General features: G+C 37.7%; 1 protein-coding gene across 6 annotated transcripts in view; it reads left to right on the forward strand.

Moving 5' to 3' along the window:
- Positions 1–27,957, forward strand: part of ARHGAP15 (Rho GTPase activating protein 15) — a 339,806-nt gene that overhangs the window by 212,250 nt on the left and 99,599 nt on the right. For all 6 annotated transcript variants that reach the window (XM_026089060.1, XM_026089062.1, XM_026089065.1 and 3 more), the window contains one exon: positions 20,088–20,165. In XM_026089060.1, coding sequence (XP_025944845.1) covers positions 20,088–20,165 — 78 coding nt within the window. The remainder of the gene's footprint in view (positions 1–20,087; positions 20,166–27,957) is intronic.

Consider the following 27,957-nt stretch of genomic DNA (forward strand, 5'->3'; position numbering starts at 1 on the left):
TAGACAAACTATAGTAATATTCTCCCACAGATTAAAAATGTAGAGAGTGTCATTATCTGTTGGCAAGATTTCCTGTTTGGTTACACTGTTTTATATGAATATCTACATTGAAATCAGAGGAACTATTTTGAGACTAATTTGCTGCAACTTAGATCAGATTTTGGTCATTTGTCCCTTTGAATACTGTTTGCTTATTCATCATTTCAATACAGAGGTGCTTTATAAGGCCTGGTCTACTAAAATTCTCCGACCACAATGCATATTTATCTGTCCGACAGGGATTCACTTGTTCGGTTGGGAATCTCATTTTTCAGTCTCCCTTGCTGTTAGAAGTTATTGAAATAGAGCTGGGAAGCAGAGGGCCTTTCACTACTTCATTTAATCTTTTAATCAGCCATATTGCAGAGTTGCTAGCATAGTTTAATCAAGAGAGTCAATAAAAATATTGTGCCCGTTCTTGTAAACTTGCAAGGCAATTGTCACATTTAGGTTTTTTAGAAGCAAGTTCATTTTTTTCTTCCCTCTTTCTGTATTAGTTATTCATTCATAATTTTTGATGAACATCTTGACTCAAGTACTTCAGTATACAGACCTGTGGTGCTGAAGTCAATAGTGTCTAGCCAGAAAGTGTTGCTCCCCCCAGATATCTAATATGATATTCTATACAGAAAAACCTCCCATGTATGTGATCTACTCTGTACCATGCAATGATCAGACTGAAAATATCTAATAGTGACTTAAAGATTTCTAGCATTTCTTCACTTTCTACTTTCTTGGGGACTTGGAGGGAAATAAAGTGCTTTGTCCTTTTTCGTGGAGGAGTCTATTCCATTTTTCTTCCTTTTAGTCTGTCACTTTGCCATTGACATCTACCTTGGATGGACCCTGGGCTTCTCCTGTCCATTGAGCCACCTTTTTCTCTCTGTAGTTCCCCCGTTTTTCTTTTCGCCAGAAAGCATCTGACAGGTAGCGCCGGCCTGCGCAGAGCCGAGCGGCGCAGGAAGCAAAGCCTGGGATAATCCTCCGAGTGCACTACAATTCCCATGCTGTGCCGGCCTGCCAAGGGTGGGGCCCACTGCAAGATTTTTGGTGTTTCTAGGCCAGATATTATTTCCAGTCATTTCTTGAGTCGTATATTTATTTTGTTATCCACGACCCTTTAAAAACCCTGACTGTTTCTTTTCTTTTTTTTTTTTTTTTTAATAAGTAAAAGGCATGAGCAGAACGCGTAAAAAAAATAAAAATATCAGCCCTCATAGTGCCTAAACCAAATGCCAGTCAGTACTTCTCATAGCAATGCTGTATCGTGTGAAAATAGTCTGATACTGAACCCTTTTCCAGGGGGGATCACTTGTCTGTGTGCCTAATGACAGAGTAAATGAACGCCCCAAGTAGTCAGCATCCTCCACGTGCCCAGGGTATCCAGCGTATTCTAGCTTTTGCAAAGTAATGGTACTAATGCTCGGGGGAAATATAGTGTGACTTTCATCTCGTTTTTGAAACATCCTTCATTTTCTCCCTCCATTCCCAAATCCAAGTTAGTGTTCTCGAATCAGCCTAGATGACTTGAAAATGACACCGCAGGCAGCAAAGCTGATGATTGCAGGTACCGTTTTCATGCTGAACTGGACATTGCAGACATTGTTTTCTGTTGCTTTTCTTGGAGCACAGGATGCTCTGACAGGAATGCTACACAAAATTACATATTTGATTCAATGCCTAAAAGCCACCCTGGGATCCATAACCTTGCTTAAAGATTTAAGAAAGACCTTTAGTCCACTTCTGAGAAGGTTCTTAGCTTAGAAAACTTTATCTTTCAACTTTACTTCTTAGCAGCTGTTATGTTTTTTTGCTGTCGTTTGTTTGACAGGATCCAGTTATAGGTTCCGATGTCTGTTTAAAGAAACAGGGAGGTTGTTGGCTTTAAAATTCCCTTACTGCTTGTGTGTTCAACATTTTCCCAGGCTTTTCTACATAGTTTGCCAAGTAAAGGGACTGACCTTTTGTAGCAAACACTTTTTCATTTCTAAATGCTCACTTTGATTTTTGTCCCATTTTATGCTCATTCCAAACTGTTTACAACCCACTAAAAATGACTGTGAATTATATGTTTGTGTAATGGATTCCTTTTGTGGTCGGAGTGGAATGTTTACTTTGAACAATTAGTTATCTTTGGGTAGATTATAGTGACCTGAAAAAAGAATGGCTAAAATTATTATAGTACCTTAACTATTTCCTTTTGTTATCTTCTGCGTTTGCCCAATGTATTATTTACTGCGTTTCATTGCTCTGAGCCCCAGCGAACAAATCACGTTAAACCGGAGCGGTGGCAAAACCTCCGTGCGTGCGGCTTGCAGGTTTGCGGGACCTTCATACTGTTAGGTTACGGCCGTGAATGCTAGCAAGACTTCGGGAGTGACCATCAGGTCCTCGTGTTTTGGGTGAGCTATTTCAAGAGGATACAGCTTGGAAAAAGTTTTAAGCACTTGCTCTCTTGAAAATCAGATTTCTTCAAGGTGTCAAAAGTTTGACACCCTAAAACTGGAAGGACCTAAAATCAGTAATGTTTGCTTTTAATGTCCAGAACTGCAATTCGATTTTCCATAATATCATTGTAGAAATACACACACTCAAAATCCCATATCTGAGAATATTCACTGATTGAGGAAGAAAATTTTGTGATGAGCAGAGATAAAGTACCTTACAGAATGTAGTAAAGAAATACAGTCATCTTGATGAAGAGAAATGAAGATAAAAATGATATTTTAAACTACTTTTCCCCTCAAATGCCATGCTGCCCTGTGACAGAAGGTTGTGTCCCTTTCATCAGTTTTATCTCATAATCTAAAAGCTGAAGTGCAGCTAAAAGCACTTTAAAACCTATATTAAAAAAAAAAGAAAAAAGAAAGTGATATATCATTACTTTCTAAATCATATCCTGCTTAAAAGAGAGTTAGGTTTCTGGTAGGAAGTGTACATAGAGGAGAAATCACTTATCTTAAGGAGGAAAGCAAAGAGAAAAGCAATTTTAGAAATTAAAAATATTTTAAAATTAAAAATATTGAATGTGTTTATATAGCTAAAAGTGAGTATGATACTATCTCACTTTTTAATGGCAGAATACATTGTATAAGACTTAAAAAAAAATCCTGAAGCTAATGAATCACACGCCGGGATCACCAACTTTGGTATGGTGTACTTCAGTAGCTGCTGGAGTGCGCTGGGGACGGTAGAGGACATGAGGCCCACGCAGCCAAGGAATGTATCGATAGCCACGATACGCAGCCTCCAGCAGCTTCTTGGCATAGTCTGTGACACTCTGTGCTGTTCGACTGGTATTCAGCGCCTTGCTCCTCCACGGAGCATTTTGCATATATGTGGCCTCTCAGAAACACTTTGGTCCCGTAGCTGAGGCCGCAGGGGAAGCAGTGGGAAAGTCCAGGTGGTTGGACAGAGGCTGTTCACCACCGTCTGGTGCTTCCGCAAAGGCACAGTGTTCCCGGGCTGCTCCCAGGAGCAAGACCACCAGGTGGTGGCCTAAAGGGTATGTTCTGGCAAGGCTTCCCGTGAAGGAAGAGTAACCTCTGGAGACCGAGCGGTCCATGGGACAGCTCTGCGCTTCTGTCTCAGTGCAGCGGTCTCCGATAGCAGTTGGCCCCTGCACTGCCACTGAATAATTATTTTATTTGTCTCTTCTCTCCGTTGTATCTCTTAGCATAACGTATTTCTATCCTTGGAACAAGAAATTGTTCATGAATATCAGTTTGTTTCCTGCAAGCTCATTCACTGATTTTCAGTACTTAGTTTTCTTAACAAGGTATTTTCCAAACTGTTTTCTCTTCTCCCAGGCCTACACATTCTTCCTCACTTACTTTGATATAATTTTACATAGAGCTTCCAGTTGCTTTAGAATTCAGTACCCTGAAAGTACAGAGATCATATTGCTCCATCAAATGATCTGAGCTCCCAGTTCTGCTAATTTTGTACTGTTCATTCTTTCCCACTTTGGGATAATCTATTATGCTTGGATCCAGGCACGCACTAAAAGCTAATACTTCCATGAAGAATGTGCAATTTGTACTGTTTAGCTTGTGATGAGATTCCTGAAGTCTTTTATGATTCTATCTTGTTCCAAGGAGGCTTCTGCTCCCAACTTTTATAAGCACTGAATTAAAAAAAATGGAAACAAAACAAACTGATAAAAAAAATTACACACACAAAAAAAAATCCAGCAGTTCAGCAGATAAAGCCTTTTTCCAGGGAATTCTAGTGGGCTGAAGAAAACTGTTTCTGAGGGCATTGAACTATGTTTACTTTAAAGTGGCCAACAAGCATAAACTGAAACGTACAGTTGAATGCAATATAAAACAACCAAGTTCTGAGAAAAAGCCCTTGCAAGTTTGTGATTTAAAATGTTTTTTTTTTCCCCTTCTCTTTTGAGTAGAAATTAAGAGCAGTTGAATTTAGTGCAAACATATTGGCAAACTCTCCTCTACCAGCTCTGTCTTCAGGCTCAGGCAATCCCACTACAGCCACCTTTCTTGGAGTAGGAGCCAGTTAATAGCGTTGTGCAAGGTCCAAGTCAGAATTGGCTGGGAAGGGTATTCACTCTGGGGCCTCTGTGTCTGCTAGAAAGCCACATTCTGAGTTAGAAAAAATATCAAGAAGTGTCAACAGGAAACATCACGGAAGGGCATACAAGACAAATTAGAGAAAAAAAGGAGACAACAGCAAGGAAAAAAAAAAGCAGCCTTGCAGTGACAATGCACAAAAGAGAGGAGAAACATATATTTAAAAATTTTGCAAACGTAGCCTGTGAGCTAGTCTAAAGAAGAAACAAAAAAGACAGACATTTGAACCAGTTGCCATTTTTTGTCATAGTTACCTGATACCTGTTTCATTGATTAATCTGTTCCAGAGAAATGTATCCATTTCTATGAAAAAAGGGGATTTGTATTTTAAGCCTTGCCAGTAACAACAAGCAGACACTCAGTGTGCACCAGAGTAACATTTACAATGCCTGGGCCAAATTCATGCCTTGTGTAATTTTATTGCTTTTACTGGAATTACACCAGAGATGAGTTTGGCCTTTTGCCTTTTTCTAGCATTGTATAATATATCTATTAGTGAACGTGGAGAAAGAAACAGGGCATTTTGTCTTCAGAATTTTCCATAAAATCTTTTTCAATAGGCTTAATAAATAAAATAAACCACTTAACCTGTGAAATAAAAAAGGATCAGACAACATTTTCTAGATATTAAAATAATGCTAATATACTTTGTAAATCAGAGATGACATTTGCACACGCTCAAACAAAAAGTCTAGAGAAAATCTAAAGGCAGCTGACTGTTTCTGGTGTTTACCCTGTGTCAGTGAGAAAATGAAGGTCCTGACATCCCCCCCTGGTCAGAGTCAGATTCGGGAAAGCTCACATTTGAGGATATGCACCTCCCAGCAATGGGAAAGATAAAAAGATAAACTAAAAATAGAAAAAAAATCCTCTCTTTTCCTCCTGAGTAAACTGAAGATGTGAGGCATCATGTCCTGGCACAGTACACATACTATCACCGACAAGGATCTGCCTGTATTTCCACTGGAAACTGCACATATTCAGACTTTACAGTTCAACCATTAATAGGACACTTTGAGCTGACACTTGACAAAATGAGTCGTGGCCTAGAGGAAATGATCGCACACACAAAAAAAATATATTTAAGTCCATTAAGTTCCTTTAAGAAAAAAAAAAAAAAAGAAGCAGTTTCAGATTCTTCTAGAGTCCCTGTTCCTTAAAAATAAATTTATGGTTTTTTAAACAAAATTATGAAGGCATAATTCCAAAATGTAGACTGATTGTTTTCTCTGTTTGAAAAAAAAAATACTATAACTAGGCTATATTTTTTTTTAAAAAGTGTTACTGCAATAAAAGAAGACATAAAAAAAAAAGTTTTGCTGTCTAAATGCAACACTGCGGGGTCAGTTTAAAAAAATCCTGTCTCCTTTTTTCTGCCTGCAATTCAAGAGAGCAAATAACTGCAGTTGTATTTTATTACTCCAATTATTTGCTGTAGCAGCAGCATTGATGTGTTACATCAATGTTTTAACCATATAATATTGCAGTGTAATAGGATTGATACCTAAGTGAGAGAAATTGCTCCAACAGAAAGCTTCAGGAGCAAGGAAGAAGGCAAGGTAAGAGCAGCTTAAAAAGGAGACTTTATGTTAAGGTTTTCTCTTCTTTTAGAGAAGGTTTTTTAATTCATTTTACTCCAATGAATTGATGGGACTGATATTGTTAGCAATCTAGTAACTAAATTGTCCCTAAATTGGCTACTGCCTGATAAACCTCCATGGAATTAACAAGTCTTTTAAATATCTCCAGTAGTACATTAGCTTAGCAGATTGTTTTATTTTAATCAGGATCCTCACCGATCATGGCTGTAATTATATAGCAAAGCAAATTCTTTTTGTCTTCACGCAGACAAACAATGCTCACTGGTTTGAGTGGAATGACATATATGTAAATGAGAGCAAAATGTGGCCATTTTGTTTCATAACATAGCATAACCATATCACTTAGATCCTGAATAGCTGCAATCAGTCTGATCCAACTATCTATTCACCATTCCTTCATACACCTTTTTTTTCCTGGTGTCATAGATGATACATTTGAAATCATTCAACCTCAGTGTTTTCCTCCACAGTCTCGGGAAACAGATATTGTTATTAGAAACTGTTTTCTCATATTCATTCTACTTTGTAACTGATATATGTTATTTCAGTCTGTTATTCATTTTTTACTGATAACAGACCCTATATGCCAAAACAATTGCGCAGAGACTTCCCTGTAAGGACCTGAGCAGTCCCATTAAATGGTCAGTGGATGTTCTTACAGTTAAGGAAATGCTTCAGTATTTTGTTGGATCACAGTGTTAAACTTTATATATTTGGATCAGAATTGTAAATATCCAGATTTTCTCTCAGGATTGAAAAAAAAAAAAAGTTCAGTTGCCCAGTTTATGGACCATTTACAGGTAATCCTAAGGCTCTTAAAATCACCACAAACTTCTCCAAACCAAGAGTAAAGTGATGAGGTCTTCTTGAGCCTTCTCTGAGGTCTTCAATCAGAAACAAAATAAGAAAGTCCCCATAATATAGGAAGAGGATATTCCATGCCTCTTCTTTCCATCTTCCCAGGAAAATTCCCACAATATTTTAAGCCATATGTTTAGATCTGAGCATCCTGAAGGGACATGGTGTTACATGACATACCACACCAAAGTAGTTGCCACCAAAGGATTTTCCCGCACCAGCAGTAACCCACAATGGTGTTGGAGGTACCACAACTTTTTGTCTACTTAAAAAAAAAAGAAATTTGGTGAGCGTATGGTATCTGTTAGCAAGTGTTGAGTTCTTTCTGGTGATCCTGCTCATGTTGATTTAAATGGAAAATGGATTAACTCAAAAATCTTTCATAAGAGAAGTTTGTTACTGTAGTTGTAGTGATGCCCCGTGGAGCCACTAGAACTAAAAATCTGTCAGCATACTTGGTATAAACTTTGTTTCATGGTTCTCTAACTCATATGATTGAGATTAAATTGAATAAAATCTTGGCGCATAGTTTGGCAGCCAAGAAGCATTCCTCTGTTTGTATGTGTATATGTGTGTGTGTGTGTGAGAGAGAGAGAGAGAGAGACAAAGAGAGAGAGAAATTCAGCAGTCAATTCATTCAGTGCAAAATTATCAGGTGTTCCTCAGTAGGAAGATGAGACACATCCTCTTCTGATGGAAATTGCTTTTCTCTGAGATTATATCCCTCAAAACAAGCATCTACCTTAATCAGTTTAACACAGTAAATAAAATCATTCAAATTCTCCAGCCCAGCTAAACCGTAAGCCAGACTTAAATCTGGAAAGGAAGGTGGATGTTGCTTGAAGTGTGCCCTTTAGGCATTTAAATGTTGCTACCCAACTACTAAAACAGAAGAGCTTGCAAACTGCTTTATTTAATGCCCTGATCTGTGACCTACAGGACTATTCTCACAGCGAGGAATCAGCCAAATATTGATCAGTGCCTGTTCTCTGGTTATAAACAACTATATTTGGATCAGGAGAAAAGGCAGGTTAGGAACTGCATAACAGCACTGATCCAGTGACGGACTTTTCTGTATAGGAACAGTTCTACCATCACTCAGTAAAGACACATTAAACTACAGGTTTAATGTTGAAGGAGAATCTGACCCTTCTCTTTAGATACTGTGCAAACGGTCACAAAATACTGATGTTTGAAAAGCGTCTTAATTTGCACAACAGAAATTGTTCATAATTGTTTTTATTATCTTTATTTCACTTGCAATTGTTTATTCTGATATGTCATATATTTAATATATGAAGAATATAGCTCACAGTAAGAGCTTGTGTTAGCAACTTTGCACCATTGTTGGATGTCTCTATAGGAAATGTTATTAATGATTACTGAAATTTTCACTAAAGAAGGAAATTAGATATGAAAAGTACTGTATACTAACTTCTCCTTTCCAAGCCTTCCAAAATACCAGAGGGTCCGTGTGAACCCTAGTAAAAAGCATGAGATTGGATTTCCGTCTTCCTTACATCATTCCATGTTGGAGCCAGAACTAAGATACAAAGAAGATGATTCAAATCAAAATTCTTCCCATAGCTTCAAATTTTAAAATAACTATCTTGCATGAAAATATCAAATGATACTAATATGCATTAACGTCACCCAAAATTCAGCTAACAGATGTCCAGTGCATATTATTGTAAGCAACTAGGTTCCTTCTTCTCAGAAGTCACTACTTTTCTTTATTCCTTGCCTGTCTCAGTTATGTTTCAGTTATGTTATTTGTATTACATTGTGATTCTTTTCATATTTGAAAGTAGAAAGTAATTTTTTCTGTTTCAGACTACACTCAGTAGTCTCATACACTTAGTAACTCAGACACTAGGTTTGTGCTAGTTTTATACAGTATAGAGTAGTATATATGTCCAACTGTAAAATGAAAAGTATTTCCATGTGACCTATTGAGTTGCTTCTATCAAAACAGTGGAGCACGTGCTAGTCTCTAAGTTATGGTATTTGTCATTGTAACTCAGTTCAGGATTTTTATGATTTCTGTAGCTATTTTGACTCCATTATTTGCCAAATGTTGCTTTGGTGGCGGTTCAGATTTTTCCTAAATTAAATGGAGGCAGAAAAAAGCTTTCAAGTGACCTGAACCTGTTTGGAACTGTAAATGTAGCAGGAACAACAGGAAAAATATGTATATAAGTGCAGAGTCCTGTAGCTAAGATAAAAAAAACAACCCACACATATGGAAGAATATCTAGGCACGATAGCTTTCTGTCATATTAAAAGTAATGTTACCACCTTTTCACACAGTACAGCTTAATGCCACTGTTTCATAGGACTAAATATGACTTCTGCAAAACCAAGAAAACTTTATTCACTTATTAAGGGAAAGTGTGGATTAGAGGTTTATCACACAAAACATGTAAGAGGGTTTAAAAAGAGTTCAGAGGAATCCCATGTTTTTAATCATCATTGTTTCTTTAAATGTGTGCAATATACACTAGGAAAAACATAATATTATTAAATAGTTATCTATCTATGTGAGTGTATATATGTATGTATATAGATACATATACACACACTTTTGTATTATCACATTTATATGTTAACCAGATAAGCAATGCTAAGAGTTCAGTAACTTGGTGTATATGTATAGTTATCTTCTAAGAGAGACTGCATTTTCCACACAGGCATGGACTGTAGTACAGGTGTTTGACAGTGTGTCTTAGACTAAAGAATCTAATTTTTACATATTTTCTCCCTATCCATAAAAGGCAAACAGAAATGTAGATGCCCACAAAATCGCGTGAAAAAAAGAGCATTACCAATTGCAAATGAGAGCCTCAACTCCATTTTAAGTATCCAGTTCTGTTAGCATATTCTTTCAATCAAAAATCCAGAACTGAGCTGGTCTGGTTTCTTACTGCAAGAAACAGATCCAGCCTTTTGTATTATGCAGTGAGGACTCATCCCCCGTGCAGATGAGCACTTATGAAACAACTGCTACCAAGTGCCTGCTTGACGTTTCTTTAGCTGTTGTGCAGTTCCCTTCTGCCCTGCGGAAGAGTTAAACGCTCTGGTCCCACCCACTGCGCTGCACTGCACGGTAGTTGTAAAAAGTGGGTAGGCAGGACCCCTTCCTGAAGACGAGGGTAGATAACCTCGATGCACCTAAGCTTGAACAGGGTATGTCTTCCCGCTGTCAAATAAAAATGGATCTGTTGGTTAAAAAGAAGAGTATTGGGCCTATCTGGGCTCCTCAACTATATCTAAAACACAAAGAGATGATGGAAGAAGCTGTTCTGTGACTCTCAATTTCCGTCCTAAATATAATCCTATCTCAGCCACTATCCTTTAAAAAAAAAAATCTCTGCAGGCCAAGCAAAGGTACTACAGTCCAGAAAATGCAAACTCCGTACCCATTTTGGCCGAAGAAGATTACATGTGCCCAAACATACAGCTCTTCCACTTTCAACTGTTAAAAGTCCAATGAGCAGCAGTACTAGTGAGGATGGGGAGGTGACATTACTGAGGTCTAATTTAACCTCTCAGTATTGTGAAAGACAGGAAAAGATTTTTCCCTACTGTGCACTAAATTCTGTTTAAAGTCAGCATCGGGAGTAAGGGATGTTTGGAGAATTGTATCTGTCCCTCAGCTTTTAACCACAGTCCCTACTGATGTCAGTAGACCTGACTGAAAGTACTATATAGTCCTATGAGAAGAGTTAGACCCCCGCTAAGTGCAATTTCCCTTAGTGTGCTGATGCTTCTCAAAAAACACAGGCATGATGTTGGTGATGATGGATCCCCAAATGAAGCACAGTTTAACCAAAGTGGGAGGATTTAGCAGGATGCATAAATTTTTTGTATGCTACTGTCTGTAACACGCAGATCCTCAGCCAGTTTAGCGAGCATAAGTTACAGCTGGCTTTTGCTGGAATAGTTTATGCTCTTGACCCTCCTCAGTTGTATAGCCAATAGGGAGTTGTCAGGCTACATGTGTTTTTAAACTTCTTTCAGCTAAATCAGAAATCCAAAAGCAAAATACAGCTCTCAGCAGTATCATGTGGAGTTGTGACACTCCCTGGAGGGCTGGGGGTCCATAAACCAATGAATGGATTACAATGAGGCATAAATGTAGTATTTTCATCCATGACAGATATAATCTTGAGCCGGTATTTTTCTTGTTACTTAACTCTTTCAGAATGTAACGTGTGACAGAAAATGTCTTATAATGCACATTGCAGTAAATATCAGTCAAGTATGCTTTATTGCTGAGCTATACATGTTTTCAGAAGTTAACAGGCACAGCTGGGATATGAGAAATGGCAATGCTGTATATATTTCTTGAACATACAAAATACCTTGTCTCTCTTCTCCCCCCACCCTCCACAGTACATCCCCAGCTGTTCTGATCGTGTCACAGAGTGGATGAGTTTTTCCATCGCCAGCTAGCCCTGAAATGACAACTTTTACTCAGACTTTCTTTCTCCCCCAAATAAACTGTATTATCCACATTGTCATCACATTGAAATTAGACTATCACAGTGTATGTTGCAGGCACAGAACAACAGAAATGGTAATGGGCGGAAAGTGGTAAACTGCGTATTGGTAGCTGTACCTAGCAGAAAATGCTTGGTGCTAGTATTTTAATGTCTACTGATTTTCACGTAAGTGACTCAAAATTCTCTACCTGAAATTCCCATTTCTCAGTCAGTGTCATATAACCACAGTGCCAGTCAGGTAAGAATTTTAGGCTTTACATCTCTGAGGACATAAGGCTGCTTATATGCTAAGAGAAAGGGTTGCTGGTGAAGGGCCACTCAGCTTTTGAAAACTCTGATGCTCCTGAAAGACCATTTGGGCACCAAAGAAAACGTGTGCGTGATAAGAACCATATACACTCATTTCCTGCAGAGAAGTTAAGCACTGGTCAGAATGGACCTACCAGCCTATATGTGATAAGTAGTGACTGCAGTAAATGAGAGCAAATAGGAGTAGTGAAGGAGGTATTAAGACAGAAATGAAAAACCAAAACCCATAAATTAAACATCCAAAAAATTAAATACTAATATGCTATATAAAGATAAAATGAGTATTTTCAAATGTTTGGTGATTTTAGATATTAAATTATGTTGCATAAAGGAAGACAATCGTGCACAGAGTAAAATAATGCTATTTTTTTTAAGCTGCCATTCTGTTTAAACCAGTGAACTGACATGTGTACTTGAGGTCTGTATTTGGTAGGGTTTTTTTTTCCCCCTTTATCATAAACCTTGTTGATTTAAAAAGTGAACAAAAATGAATCAGGTGGTAAATATATTCATGTAATCATTTTCATTAATAAGACGTTATAAATAATAGAGGGGAGGTTTTAAGTGTATAATTTTCTGTAACACAATTGAGATTTTTCCACGTCTTCAGCAGTAAGTTAATTAAAATCACCTGCATTTTCTTGGGCGGACACCAAATGGATTGCAAACAAAAACAGATTAAAATAGCTGTAGCTCATGGCATACAGATGACAAGATTCACAAAGAGGACAATCAGGCAATGAAAACCTCCTCTTTTTCAAACATTTTTAAAAGAAATTCAGCTCTTGTGAGTCTCTGTAAAAAGACGTTTGTAAGTGTTTCGCTGAAAGACTAGAATGGCTTTGTTTCTGATCCCATGATGAGTGAAAGAAATGTTTAAGAAAGATCACTTTACAGAGAGAATCAGACTGAAATGTGATGACTGTGATTCAAGCCAAGCCAAAAATTACAGCTCAGAATTAACGGGGATGGACGTGGCTTGGGAATCCATTTTCCCACATTCCTGAATCTCAATCATCCCAGCCAATGTTTAAAAGAAAATACAGTGGAAAACAATGAGGTCACTTTGTTTAGCTGCAAGTAGTGGGACTATCAGAATGGCAAAAGTATATTTTGGAGGTAACTGCAAAATTACAGTGAACATGCTGCATGTTCGAGGGCTTCATTCAAAACAAATAGCTTCAAAGCTTAGTTTTGTTTCTTGTCATTGTGAGCCTTCTGAGCAAGTCTTGCTGTTTCTGAGGCTTTTAAACCATAAACTGCTTGAATGTCAAAGACAGTGCAACACAATAGAGAAGAAGATGTAAGACATAGCAAGCTTGATTTAGGCATTGAACAGCAGCCCTGCGTAGCACTGAACTGTATACTAGTTTAAATTGCACTCGTTTTGTACTGTCACTGCCCTTATTTATTTGTATATAAATATCTATGCAGAAATTCTACCATCAAGTGATATGAAACAGAATAAAGTATATCATCCATCATCTTCACTTGTTACTTATTCTCGGTATGTAATGCTCATATTCAGTGTTGTAATTGCTTCCATTAAACAGTTTCTACAGGGTCTTGAAAACAATAAGATCTTAGTCAAGCTTTTCTCCTTTCATTGCATCTTGAAGTTATTACTGCGAGAAAAAATTAGATTCTTTTTTTTATGTAGAAATGCCCCTCATCTTCTTGATACTCTTGCAGTCAAACATAGAATTATTTCTTGTTAGCTAATTTCCTAAAGAGATTCACCAAACCTCATGTCAGACACCTCCTATAGAGTCATTTCTTAGCTCATTAAAGCTAGTACATTTTCTCCCTCCTTTCTTTCCCCCACTACCTCTGCCTTTACTAAATGCTGATGCAGAGTTGGATTTCCACTAATAGTAGACAAAAGAAAATCTTGTTCATGTTGCTTTCGATGTGGGCTTGTCTGTCCCAGTCCTGCAGCTAGGCAAGGCTGAGGTCATGAGTCTAGTACCCCTAGGAAGTTCGTCTCTGCACCCCCTTTTTGAAATGATGAATGTATTTTAAGCATTGTGTTATTTGCTTCAATATCTGACAGAGTGTTCTACTAGGGCTCTTATCTGTAGTGCCTGAAGAGGTGCAGTCTCTTTCCTGCTTCTGTTTGATATTCCCCTTTCTATAATTCTAGGGATCGCATTAGTCCTGTTTGTTATAGCACCAAACTGAGAGATCATGTTAAGCTAATCATCTAAAATAACCCCAAAGTCCTTTATAACCTACATCCAGAGTTTCCACAAATGTTACCCTGTGTTTCTCTGTATGAAAACTTATTTTACTGCACTGTGACCATTCAGGGTGGCAATTCAGACCTTCTGTAAATTTACTTGTCCTCATCATTATTTAATACCTTCCTGATCTTTGGGTCATCTGCTTACTTTGCCAAAAGAGATTTTACATCATTGTCCAGATCCCTGGTAAAGGTATTGGATGGCACTGGACTGAGAGCTCCACTCTTGAGAACGCTGCCAGTAATGACCTTGTTAACTGATAGCTCCCATTAACTACCACATTTTGAGCTCTGTCATTGAGCCAGTTTTTAATCCATGTAATATATGCCCTGTTAATTCCATAAAATGCAAGTGCTTTAATCAAAACGTCATGTGGTACTAAGTCAAAAGCCTCATGGAAACCCAAATATACTATTTCAACACCGTTGCCTTTATCAACCAGACCTGTCAAAAATCCAATCCTATCAAAAAAATGCAACAAGTTTGCTTGACAAGGCCCTGATTTCCATGAAACCATTCTAGTTGGGATTAATTATATTTCCCCATGAATTATTTGTTCATAGAGTCCTGAATTAATTATTTAAGTAGACTGTCTGGGACTGAGGTCAGTCTAGCCAGTCTACAAGTGCATCCCTCTTACTGCTTTTTAAAAATCAGAACTCTTCTGCCAGTCTTTCAACCTTAGCCATTTTCAAGTATTTCTCAATACCATATTTTATTTGCAAATGAGAGACACAAGTATATCATGATCACAGATAGGCAAAAACAGATTTTTTATGACAATGATTCTCTCTCCATCCTTCAGAATGACTTCCAATCTTACCTCCCGTTCAGCCTCCCAGGTTTGTTTATCCTTGTCTGTCTGGCAGCTATCTAACGTGACATTCCATGATAGTTGAGTACCTTCTCTGGGCTAGGAATGGGACTGGTCTGCAAATCAGATGTTAGATGTTGTTTTCAGCCTCACGAATGTGATCTTTTGACTGGAAGAGTACAACAAGTGGATAGTTATGATGACCAAAATGGCAGTTTTGTTCCAGTAGAACGGAGCAAACACTGGGGTCGGTCTCTGGCCTCCCTTCGTCAACTCTTTCCCCAGAGCCGACCCAGAGTGCACCCAACACCACCTGATGTGACACCAGCTCAGACAGCCAAATGCAGGACAGAGATGTCAGGGACACTGAAAGCTGGGCTCAGATATTCCCACGTCCAAGCGGAGCTGGCGTTCAACCTGAGCTGCTAAAGCTGCGTACCACGTTTCCCGGTTCAAGTCTTTGCAGCTCACCCAACCTCTGCATTGCGCTTCCTTTTATACAGACGTGTCCAGCACTGCTGTTAACGCCTTCAGGTCCTTGTTCTCTCTGTGGCGTAACTTGTTAACTTGTTCCCTTGTCTCCCCTGTCATCTATATCTCTTCCCAGGGCCTCAGGCAAAAAGATTGCTTTTGTGCTCCTGCATTCACCTGGAATTCTGGGAGCTTTTTCTAACCTAATCCAGATACAGAATTTTTAATGTTTCCTTAATGGTGAAGCACTGTGCAATATTTAGAGTTTATAGCACTAGTTCCATGAACTTAACGTATTTAACATGTTGAACTTACCCGTTAATACACTTCATGATTTTCCTTCTCCTGACTTACAAATATTGATCTTTTTGTGAAACATTATCTCTGCTGTATGTTGTTTTGTGGTATTTATCTCATCAGACACATTATCTTGCCGTTGGTATATTTGCTGCATTCACACATTCCTGCTTCTTTAAATGACTTCATGCCTCACTTTTGTGCCCTTAGTAAACTTTTAAAAAATTGTTTATAAATCAGGTATTTATGGTAAGATATATATGAAAACAGGAGGAAAGAATTATAGTTTTAGGGAGAACATACCCTGATAATGACCTCTTAAATATTTGTAAAGATAGCCCTGGGCATCTGAGCCCACAAAATAGTTTATAATACAACAGCTTGATTATATAATGATACTTTAGTTTTAAAACGTATGATCTTTCTGTTTATGGGAAGGCATAATAGACTCCTTTGAAATACAATATTTTTGCCCTGAACATAACTAATTTTAAATGAAAGGACTAACTAAAGAATGTCTTTCTTCAAGTTTGTGCTTCACTTTGTTGTTGAATCCAGCAGGATGATTTCTTTCATAAAACTCCCACCAGGCCTCAGGACCACACCTATTCCAGGATATATTCATTGTGAAAGTTTCGTGGGTTCCTGTGCAGGAAGGTACCTAGTATCATTTATAATTGCAGGTTTCAGCTTCCAAATCTTAAAAAAAAGAAAGAGAGAGAGAGAGAGAGATCGTATATACACATACACACACATGCAGAATTTCCTTTTATATTCAGTTTTAAGATATTGTGAATTATAGATTAAGCTCAGGCAGAATGCAATGTGATTTAGGAGAGGGATTTGTTCTGTGCAACAGAAAAGAATTAATGAGACCGTTTCATGCACGGTAGTTCACAAAGCGTCAGAACTACCTCAAACGGTGTAGACTCAGATCCAATGTTTTAAAAGTTATGATGTATTTGGATAAATATATCACCTAAGCTCTTATTTTTCCTTGTTTTCAGTGTTCCTCTGCACTACCAGGTTTCAGCTCAAATTAGCACTGGAACTGACATTAAATTGCATGCATGGTTATTTTTACATTATTAGCAGTTTGGCTAGAAGCAGGAGTGCCAGAAATGCTCTTAAATAAGTGTTGTTGTAAGATCGTCGGTGCAGCTACACAGAGTGCCTATAATGTTGGTTGTTGTTCATGAATCTCAATCAAGCCTGAATTCTGTTGCCTTTTAACTTTCCCATCAGGAGTACCTGTATGATTTTTTAACAAAAGTAGTGCTAAATGTTGCCTGTATCTATTCAGGTAAACTGATGTACCCTTGAATAAGTCCTTTTCCTAGATTTCTTATACCTTATAAAATCTGTGGTGGAAATAATGGAAATGATGGTGAAGTAATTACGGAAATGATGGTGAAATAATTATCACTCTTTTTCTGTCTTTCTCATTGTGGGTCCATCCTAATTTCAGGTTCCTCAAAAAAAAAAAAGCTGGAGATTGGGATATAAAGCAAACAAAAGACTTGTTCTGCTCTAGGGCAAAGCCCAATGATTCAACTCAGTGATAAACACCACTCTAAAACACAAGGAGGTCAGCATATAGGGAGCAAACAGTCAGACTTTATTACAATGAATATATATTTTTTCTGAAATATTCTTTACCGCTATACTTTAATGCCAGCACCAGATAGGAAGCTCTGAAAGACTTTTGTTTCATCTTGTTCCCTAAGTATTTATAGCCTGCTGCGAAGAAACACTGACAGCAGCGCAGTGATGTTTTTATTCTTGATAGAGGTGCCCTTAAAAGTGAATTTGCTTTGAAAATTGTTCACAGAATCAGGACATTAGAACCTTAAAGACATCTCTCTCTCTCTCTCTCTCTCTCTTTTTCTCTCTCTCTTTTTCACTTAATTGGCTATCCAAAAGAAGTTGTTAACAATCCAGCTAAGATAATGTGGTCATGAAAAGGATGTCCAAATCCACCAATTTACATTGGTTTGGTTTGGCTTAACTTTCAAAGTTTTTGGAGCAGAAAGTTGATGGCACGTGAACACTATAATTGGCTTGATATTCTTGGATTTTTTTCTCTCTGCCATATTGTCTAGTGTCCAAATGAAATGCTAATCAGACCTCATTTCAGGACCAAAGTAAATTTATAACAATAATAATTCACTTATATACTCCAGATCATTTTGCAAGATGTAATATTCTCCAATTTACAACATAGTTTGTCATTTTCACTCGATCTGGATAATTTATGTAGTTTGATACCAAGAGGGTTGAGCTGTTCCAAATTGATGCTATTAATGTGAGACATTGCTATTGCATGCAAAGTGACTTGTATTGCTTTGACTTCCATATATCCATAAAAGTTGAAACCGAGCTGAGCTAGATCCAAACAAAGTTAACATTCTCTTTTGTTTTATTTTTGTTGTTGTTTGATTTCTTTTCCTCCTTACTTTCTGGTTTAGACTCTTCAATTTATGTGATGCAATTCTTAATCCCTTACCACAAAAGATCCACATTCCTAAACTGGGAATTACTCTTGCTCTCTCACTCTCCCCTTGCTAGGACGGAGTGAGACTCTTCAGTTTTAGGATAGAATTGCACTACTTGAACAGTTTAGTAATTTCCCTTTGCTCATATGTTATATATCCAGTGGATGGATAACTTCCAAGTGTTCTTGATTACCAAATCCTTTTTGATTTCTCTTAAATAAACTTTTTCTTTATCCCTCTGTAACCAAAGGGGATCTTGCTGAAATGAATCATCACTTTCAGTATTAGATTGCAGGACACCCACAGGTGCAGGGTAGAAAATTGTCTAATAAGAAGGCCTATATAGCCAATGTGTAATATGGAATTATTATTCCTTTTTAAAATAGATTGTTTAATGTAAACCAAATCAGGATGTTTTTAGCAGGATAGCCATAAAATAAAAACTATATTTTCTGGAGAGAGAAAAAAAACCCCTTTATTTGTTTTCAGTTTGCATCAAAAGGAAAATTAAATCTTTTAAAATCCTTCGTGATCAGTGAGGGACACCTCCAAACAGTTGAGTCCACTGGCTAGGATACTCATCTGCCCAGATGTGATGGAAGTATCTTTGAAATGAGGACTTGAACCTGATTTTACTGCTTCCTAGTTAAGTGTTTATACAGCAGGGCTTCTGAGATGCTTTCTGACTTGTTTTCACTCTTTCCTGTACTTTCAGTTTTTCCTTTTCCCCCACTCTGAAATGGAAAAAAAATCCCAATAGACACATTGTCAAAACTGAAATATTTCCTGACAATTTTTAGTTTTGACAAATTAGCATTTTCCAAGAAAAAGGCTTTCTCTGAAATTGTTTGCCAAAAGCTAATTAAAACTTGTGTTCCAAGTGATGAGTAGCCTTAAAAAAAACTCAGATTGGTGTAGATTCTCTTAGCTTCTTGTTTACTTTGGAGTTTTAAATGTGAAATGAGAATGCACAGTTTTGTGTTTTCAACTTTTAAGCGTGCAGATTTGGTCGTTGCATGATAGCTAATTCTCCCAGGAAAGGAGAGCAGTTCCCATGTGCTCTGAAATGCTACAGCTATGCAACTTGGGCTGGAAGTGCTATTTTAAACAGTCATATCAGCAGAGCTTGCTGTGGGAGATAATATGTCACAAAAGGGAGTATGACATCTAGTTTCACCTAGAAGATAAACCTTGAGTAGATATGCAGGGAGAAACAAGACTGTCAGGTTGTCCTTGAAAAGAATGGCCTATATTAATGGAGAAATTTACTCCAGGGCAGACGCTGTTTGGGCTATATAATTTCATCTTCAAACTCATCTGATCTGCTGTGAAGAATATAGCAGAGAAACTGTAGTTGTGTATAGTCTCACACGTCACGATTTCATAGTGGGCATCTAACTGCTTTATCTTCAGAGAGGTCACAGCCTGAGAAATTCACATCTGACAAACCCAGGTCTCTGGCTGAGAAGTTTCGCTAGCACTATTAATGCAGACACTATACAGTTAAGCAGGGCTAACATACTATCATGTGTATCACAAACAGCCCTTCTATATAAACTCGTGATCTAATACACTGTCCTTTTCCCATCACACCGAAATACCTTTGCAGAACTGTATTCTGCTCATGGAGTTACAAGATAATTATAATGAGATGTTTTGTATTCACTTAAGTTAATCTACCACTTTTATTTTTCATTGTTCTAACCAGGCAGGAGGCACTTCAGTTTTTGTCAGGTGGATTATTTTTCAGTTGTTCACTATACTGTTCTTCTTCATACTTGTTAGGGCATTTATGGCTTCTTGACAGACACACAAAGAAAAATACTTATATGATCTAAAATGAAATATGTGTTTCTCTTTCAGGTCTAGATGTTGATGGAATATACAGAGTTAGTGGCAATCTGGCAACAATACAGAAGTTACGATTTGTTGTCAATCAAGGTAAGTGATTCCTCCACCCTGGTAGTGTTTTGTTTAGTACTTAACTGTCTCAGATGACAGTATTTCAGAATCTGCTATGCATTAGTGGCAAAGAATGGTGAGCCATGTTTTGGAAAAGAGAGGAAAGAGAAGGTAGAAATATATTGCACAGAGGGAAATGTCAGGTTAGGAGAGAGGAAAACTAGCACAGGAGGCAAAGGAAAATGATAGTTAAACAGGAGATGAGAAATAAAAAATGGGAGGAAATGGATAAATGAAAGAAGGTGGCAAAAATAAAGCATAAGTAGAAATCAAAGAATCCAAGTGAGAAAAAAGAATAAAAGGAAAAACTGAAGATTATTTTGATGTTGAAAGTTAAACAAAACCAAAAGTGGAACAGTGATCCAAAGCAAACTTGAGAAAGAGGAAAAAGGTGCTGAAAAGAACTGAAAATGAAATACTAAAACTGGAATATGGGTTCTGTCAAAGTTAGTGGAAGATTTACCACTGATTTCAATAGGGTAAAGATCTGATTCCCGGAAATAAGAAGAGAAATGATGAACATGGGGAACATGAGAACCAGAATTAGAACTAAATGCCACATTACAGTTTCATTTAAAGAACAAATTAATTTTCCACAAATATGACCTAAATCAATCTAACATTGGTCACTAGATATTCTGTTACAGGTGTGAAAGCCAATATTGGTGGCTAATTAGGAAAACACATCACAAGTACATTGACCTCTCTGAACAATTTACCGTTCTTGGCAAAGACTAAACATGCAGTATCCACATTTAATAGCTTAGTAGATATCACTGATGACAGTGAACCTCATAATCTTGCTTCATGAAAAAACAAAATGAAGCTGCTCAGAAATTAAGTAAAATCCCAAATCTTAAATTGCATTAAATACTTCATACAGTTTTGAATTAATCGAGTATAAATGCTAAGGTGCTACAAATGTTTATCCTACTATTTCTTAACTAAGTTACATGGAAACTATTACCAGAACTGCTAAATATTGTACGTTTGTATGTTTTTTGGAGATGCCCTAGAGAACAACTTCCTTAATTGGTTTTGTACTATAAATAAACTAAGACCTATACATAAACTGTGACCTGTGACTCAAAAACTCTTGTGATATTTGGGGTGGCACATAATAATGCTCCTACCTTCAGGCCTCCATTTACATTTCTAACGAAGGTTTCAGGGCAACAGTATATATTTGCCACCTCCTCAGCTGCCCCAGATCAGTCCAATCTTCAGCTGAAATTGGATGAATGGTGAACTCCGACTGACGAGAAATCAATATTTGTATTAGTAATTTCAGTGAGACTGACATCAGCCTCATGGTCTTAACTCCTTACTTGGGTCCCCTCAGATCTATAGTTGTTGGGTATTTGTGTGTTGATAAGATAGCCTGACTTGGCATCCAAATTACTGTGCACTGTATTTTGTTTGAAGACAGAGAGGTAAGACTAGGATTTCCTATCCTTCTTCACTCCCTAGGATCTTTGCTCAGGAAAAAAATGTGCCATAAAAATAATGGTCCTGTCTATCATGCCTAACGGCATCCAAAGGTTAACGTACTTGAGGTTAACGTTACTGCTCAAGTTTTCACCTAAAACAGATGGGCTGATACTGTAAGAGCTGGACAGAAATCTAGCTGTTTTTCTGTAGCATGGAAGAACCAGGCACCTTTTTTCTGGTTTATTCCACTGTGAAAAATGAATATATAAAGGTGAAATTAATGGTACATTAAAGCCACACTGGCATTGTCTACTTAGGGCACATGCAAGAAATCTGACTATTGAGTGGCCAAAGGAAATTCAAAGAAAAATAGTGCCTCTGTAGAACCATTTTATCTTTTTATCTGTTGTGATAATTATTGTTTCTTATGTTAGTCTTTGTTGATACAACTAGGGCAGTCATGCGTTTTATATCATAAAGGAATAGATTTTCAATGGGAAGTGAAATTAGCCATCCAAACTTCTTACATGTCTTTAAAAATCTCAGCTATAAAGATATCTGCCCCAGTCTGTAGTTAGCCTTTGCTCAGGAATACTTATGCAGAAGTGCCAAAGGTCTTCTCCTATAAACTCTAACGCCACAATTGCAATCATGGGTGACAATAATACCATGTGTGAGGAAATGAGACAGTTTAGTATTCCATCCCCAGAAGAATAATCCAGTAATTTTTTAATCAGAACATTCAAGAAGCAACGCAACCACAAAGAATGGCTTTAAAATATCAGGCCACAATTTCACTTGTTTAAATAACATCCTTTCTTTGTGCGAGGTAGGAAGTTGCAGGCTGGGAACACTCAGTCCATGGAGTCACAGTGTGGCTATATGGATGTGTGTGTGTGTCCGTGTATGTTAGCATCCTGCCTAATACTACCCTGACTCCCAGGCTGCTGACTGGAAGCTTTATACCCAGTTCATAGTCCCTTCTAATCCCTAAATGGACTTCAGAATAGCTAGATCTGCAGATTACCTGGGAGGCCCATCAGGCAACAGCGGAGAAGTTACAGGAGCAAAAAGTTGGTTAGACAACACAAAGTGACCAGAGTGAGGAGGGGAACTCATCAGCTCTCTTCCAAGGGATTAGCTCTGGCTCAGGAGCTGTGCTTGCTCAGCTCCCTGCTCCCATGTACCTGAAAAGCTACTATGGGAAGATGGTGGGAAGCAAATTTGTTTAACTTGTGCTTGGAAGGGCGACAGCAGCCACCACCAGATGCCCCCGGGGCCCCGAGGTTCCCCATCAGTCTGACGATGAGGAGGACCAGGAGGAGGGAGGAAATATGCTAGGTTTATTATTTTGTAAATTCACAAAAGTTACTAGGGCACTAGGGTATCTGCTCATAACCTGCTTAACTTGCCAACCTTCTAAAGCTCTCCAATGGAAAGATATTTAATAATGTCGTTGCTGCATTCACTTTTTTACTTGGTAATTGTCCTGCCTTTCTTGGCTCAGTCTCTGTACCTTTATTTTTCTGCAATTTACACTGGAAAAGCAGTATTTTTTATATATGCTTTTTTGGTTATCATTCCAGTATGGAATTTTTATTTAGTTTAATTATCAAAATATTTTTATTAGAATAATCTGAGAGCAAAGCTGCATTTGGCCCCTTTTTTGTACTGTTAATGTCATCTGCAGCATCAAAAACTGAATAAAAGAAAACCAAGGGAAAAATAAAAAGAAAACAAATTAAGAAATGACAGCTTTGTCACTAAAGAAGAAGAAAGAAGAAACAGTAAAAAAATCGAAAGACAACTTTCAAATTTTAGGCTGGGGGGAGGGTTTGCTATAAAAATCATTGCTCATATCTGTTCCATTTTTTAAATTCTCAGAATCTACTTTGTGTTTCATTATCATTTCTCAAGGTAGGCAGCTCCTGAAGAGGGCTTTGACCTTGCCACAAGAGCAACAGCAGTACAAACTACCTTATTTACTTTATCCCTTTCACAGAGTTTTCTTTTTCTATAAATGTCTATTGATATCACACCTTTTTTGCTTCTCTGCAACAGGATTATCTTTTATCTATGATTTATTTTCCCATTAAGAGCTGAAAAGATCACTTGATCATAGGATGGCCAGGCTATAACATCTCTCAGCACTTTTGAAACTCTAAGTCATCATTTTTCAAACCACTGAATCAAGGCAGTAGAAGCTGTTTGGATCACTAGTGACATCAGGGCATTCATACTTTTCTTAGTCTAGAAGTGCTAAAAGAATAGTGTTTTTAGAAATTAAATTAGCAGTAGCTTAGCATTTCTAACTATGAACCTGCGGCAAAGGCTTCTATAATAGCCAGAAACCTTAGTCAGAGAGGTCTATTCCTGTTACACTTTTCATATTATTGGTTAAGTCTGACAGCTGCAATTTAAAATATGTATTTTAAAAGGGGGCTTTTTTGGTGCCACTTGGCAATTTTTTGGAGATTTTAGGAAAAATCTGAAGGATTTTTGCTGATTTTAAGCACAGTCAAGTAAGCTGAAGCTATCACAGATATTTTTTAAGAGTATTCCTTTAAAGCACACCTGTAAGAAACAGGGTGAGATACTGCCAACGGGTCCATTAAGCCATGTAAAATGTGGTGGTAGTTTGAGAATATAAGAGAGATATCCAAAGCATTGACTTTTTTGGTCCCAAGGCTGAGGGCTGAGCTGAAATGGGCTCTTGGCCCATGGGTAGGGTGTGGCAGAGGCCCAGGTGAGGCCAGAGGGGCTGTTAAGGCCATTAGTGCCCTCAGCACCCTGGCAGCAGCTCCTCTTGCAGCTCGGGAGGCTGTTGTGGTGTGGAGCAAAGCATGGTAAGCGGGGACAGCCGGGAGGTGTGCTTCTAGTCTGAGCAAAAATGCTCACGGAGGTGCAGAAGTGCCCAAGAAAAAGGAAATTAACCTGAGGGTTCTTCAACCATCAGGATGTTGGTATGGAGACATCCAACATCCACGTGTGAGCTCCTGCTCTGGTCCTTGGGTGGAGACTAAAGGCACAGCAGTGAGGAGGTAGAAGCTTACTTCTTTATGCCTCCTGTACTAAGCTACTGAGTAGCTGGAAAGGCATTCAATTTCTAGGACTGTCAAACAAGCAATTTTCATGAGTACTAAATTACCTGAAAAAATAGAGCTATAAAGGGTTCATAATACATTGCTGAAACACTAGAATCCTATCCTAATGCATATATGTTCAGGGAAACTAACCATAGAAATACAAATTTCAATACTTATTGGTTCATTCAGCAAGTGTTGGTTCATACATAATACAAGAGAGTTCCTAATTGTCTTTATATCCCATGCTTTGTTTGCAAAATGCTTGGTATTTGCAGTACAGATGACCTTTGGATCCCGTTATTTCATTTGGAATACCTTGTGTGTTAACTGCAAAACACAACGTACCGTCCAAAGGTCAATTACTGTGGTTTTACTGCTCCGTTACTATACTTATGTATCACAGGGGGGAAGAAAAAAAGAAGAAATAGGAGCTTTTACAGAGGCTAAATATTGTGTTATTGCAGAAAGGTACATTTTTTTATGGACCATGTAAAAGGACAGCCGAAGGTATTTGAATTGGTAAACTACCTTGGGGGAAAAAAAAAAGGTGCATTTACTCTTACCCTGCCATCAACTCAGGTTAACAAATAATATTTTGGCATAAGAATTAAAATATTTCCATCATTTCTTCTATAAGAATATACTGAAATATAATTCAGTTTTTAAAAAAATTAAAAGTAAAATGTAAACCACAAATATGTGAACTGATTGCGAATATTTATTAACTAAATAATTTAATAAAAAAGAAAATGCCTACTTGATTAATTGTTACAGAGTAAAAATTACAATAAAACTGTCTTGATCAGTGCTTTGCAGAAGCACCATTACTGTCTGTGCAGTTGTTTAACAAGGATTTAATTGGAAAGATAAGTGAATGCACATTTAAAAGTATTGTTAATTTGCTTTATAATCACCCCATCCTTCACAGTATTGACAGCACCAGGCACAAACCCCTTTCTCTTTTACAAGTATTATTTTCCATATGTGCACAATAAATTCTGAAGCAGTAATTGGAAATTTTATGGATTTCAACATACCTAGTGTTTTGAGTTTATAGGTGCCATATCCCCTCACTAAAGGTAGCTCCTAGGTGGCATTGTAAGTAAAATCATTGCCTCTTTATTACTTGTGGGCTTTTTTTTTTTTTTTTTTGAATATCTAACTCCTATTTACTTTTCCTTTCCATTTGAAATATTAACAAAATCTTCATTGCAACATTATTTTTGATTTAATAAACAATAGCCATCAAAACCAGTAATCTTCAATGTGTTTATATTCCATTTGTACTTATATTTATTGTTCTAAAATGGCTTGGATTAATCTCACTGACAAGTAAGAGTCTTGGACCATGTGAGCAGCTAAGGATGATACCTTTAGCCAGCAGGAGTCTTCAACCGTACTGACAGTTCTTTATCAGTGAACTGTGTGGGGGGAAAAAAGGAACAAAATCTTTTTTTTTTTTTTTTTAATAATATTAGTGATTATATGAGCTTGCTGGGACCATATGTCTGAGCCTCGGTTGTCGGGAAACGAGAAGGCTTCCCGGCTGGGCTCTGCCTCGGTGGGCAGAGCCTGGGAGGCGACAAAAGACGGAGGCTCCCTTTGAAACCCAGCCACCAGGTCAGCGCAAATGGGCTGGGTGGTTTGGAAGCAAGCATTTAGGTGGGGGGAGGGGAAAAGAGGAGAAGCAGCTACTTTTCACAGCCTTATTTCTTTAAAATAAGAAAAAAAATAATAATTCCCCGTTCAAAAATACCCGACTGTTTCCAGTGACCCAACATATCCATTTCAAAGGCAGCCAGCAGCTTCGGTCCTCTGCCGCTAACAAAGGCTCCGTGGGCAGAGGCAGAGCAGGGCCTCTATGAGCTGCCAACTTCCAGAGAGCAGCTACAAGCTGAAATGTCCAACAGGATCATCACATGCTTTACTTTAAAATTGTGGTAAGGATCACTAGAGGGTGAGGGGAAAAAAAAAAGAAAAAAAAGGAAAATAAAAAAGAGAAGGAATTGGTTAATCTCTTCAGTCATTTCCCTTTTTGTTTGTGGGTCCTCCCTTTCTTTTGCCTATCCATTAGTGATATTTCCCGTTTTATCCTACCTTTTCATGCATTTTAGAAGTCTTAGGAAGTTATTGATTCCATTTGTCAAACACGTGTGAATATCTCAGAGTTAGAGTCTAACCTTAAAACCCAGCCTTCAGGCCTTAGTGACATTCTCCCTTGGCTGGTCTGTGTGATTAAGTATGGCCCAGACAGCGAAAATCTTCCTCACTTCTGCGACTGCTTGTTCATGTAACTAGTCTTAGTGTGAAGCCAGAAAGAGTGGTCCAAAGTTCACTTCAGAAATATCAGGATCAAGCTGGGTTACTTGTTAGCTGAGAGCCGAAATGTCTTGGATGTCTTGAGTCAAAAATAGTTTTTTTGTTCTTTTTCACACTTCCCAGGCAAGCATAGAAAAACAAATGGACTTGAGCAATTTTCAAAAATAATTATAAAACAGCTTCTTCCTGGGTTAAGACCTGCATATGCTAAGCTGTCGCCAAGAACTTTTATTTTTTTCCCAAGCTATAAAACTCTGGCAACGGAATACTGTAATAGGACACACAGTAGCTGGTGTATTAATTAATATGTGCGTGTTACTGATGTGGGTTCTTCCCTTTCTCTCTGTGTTTGAATGTCTATTTCAAGATACTGAATATTTCTTGCCTTCAAAAGGTGTGGTTTTACATCTTATTCTTCTCTTTTCTGTGGAAAAAAAAAAGGCAAGAAATATCTATAGTACCACAGACATTGGTTTTGTAAATTTAAATGTCTGAAACCAATTCTTTGTATTCTTTTGTGAATATAGTGCATCATATACATAAAAAGACGACAGAGCTATAATAGTTGGTGTTTCTTTGGTAGAACTTATTTTGTTCTCTGTGTTTAAAACAAAACAAAACCATTACAAGTCTTGGTTCCAATCCTTAGCCCTAGACACAATATCGTTTTTCCTACCAGTAGTATTGTCAAGTACTTTCTTTTCAACAGTTCGATGAGTAAGTCAGTGAGAATGGGGAAGAAGAGGCAGTAAACTAGGTTAGCGTGGTCAGCCACAATCATACCATGAATTTTATGGCACGTATTGTATGATCAAGCATTTAGGGCACTCCTTTTATTTTTTTTCTGACCGCAGAATACTTGCGTTACAATAGCTTTTTGCTTAGTAACACTTCAAGAAGTTGAAGAACTTCTTGATAACCCCTGAAGAGGTGTT

Source organism: Apteryx rowi, unplaced genomic scaffold, assembly GCF_003343035.1.
Source record: "Apteryx rowi isolate R43461 unplaced genomic scaffold, aptRow1 scaffold_8, whole genome shotgun sequence".
Lineage (NCBI taxonomy): Eukaryota > Metazoa > Chordata > Aves > Apterygiformes > Apterygidae > Apteryx > Apteryx rowi.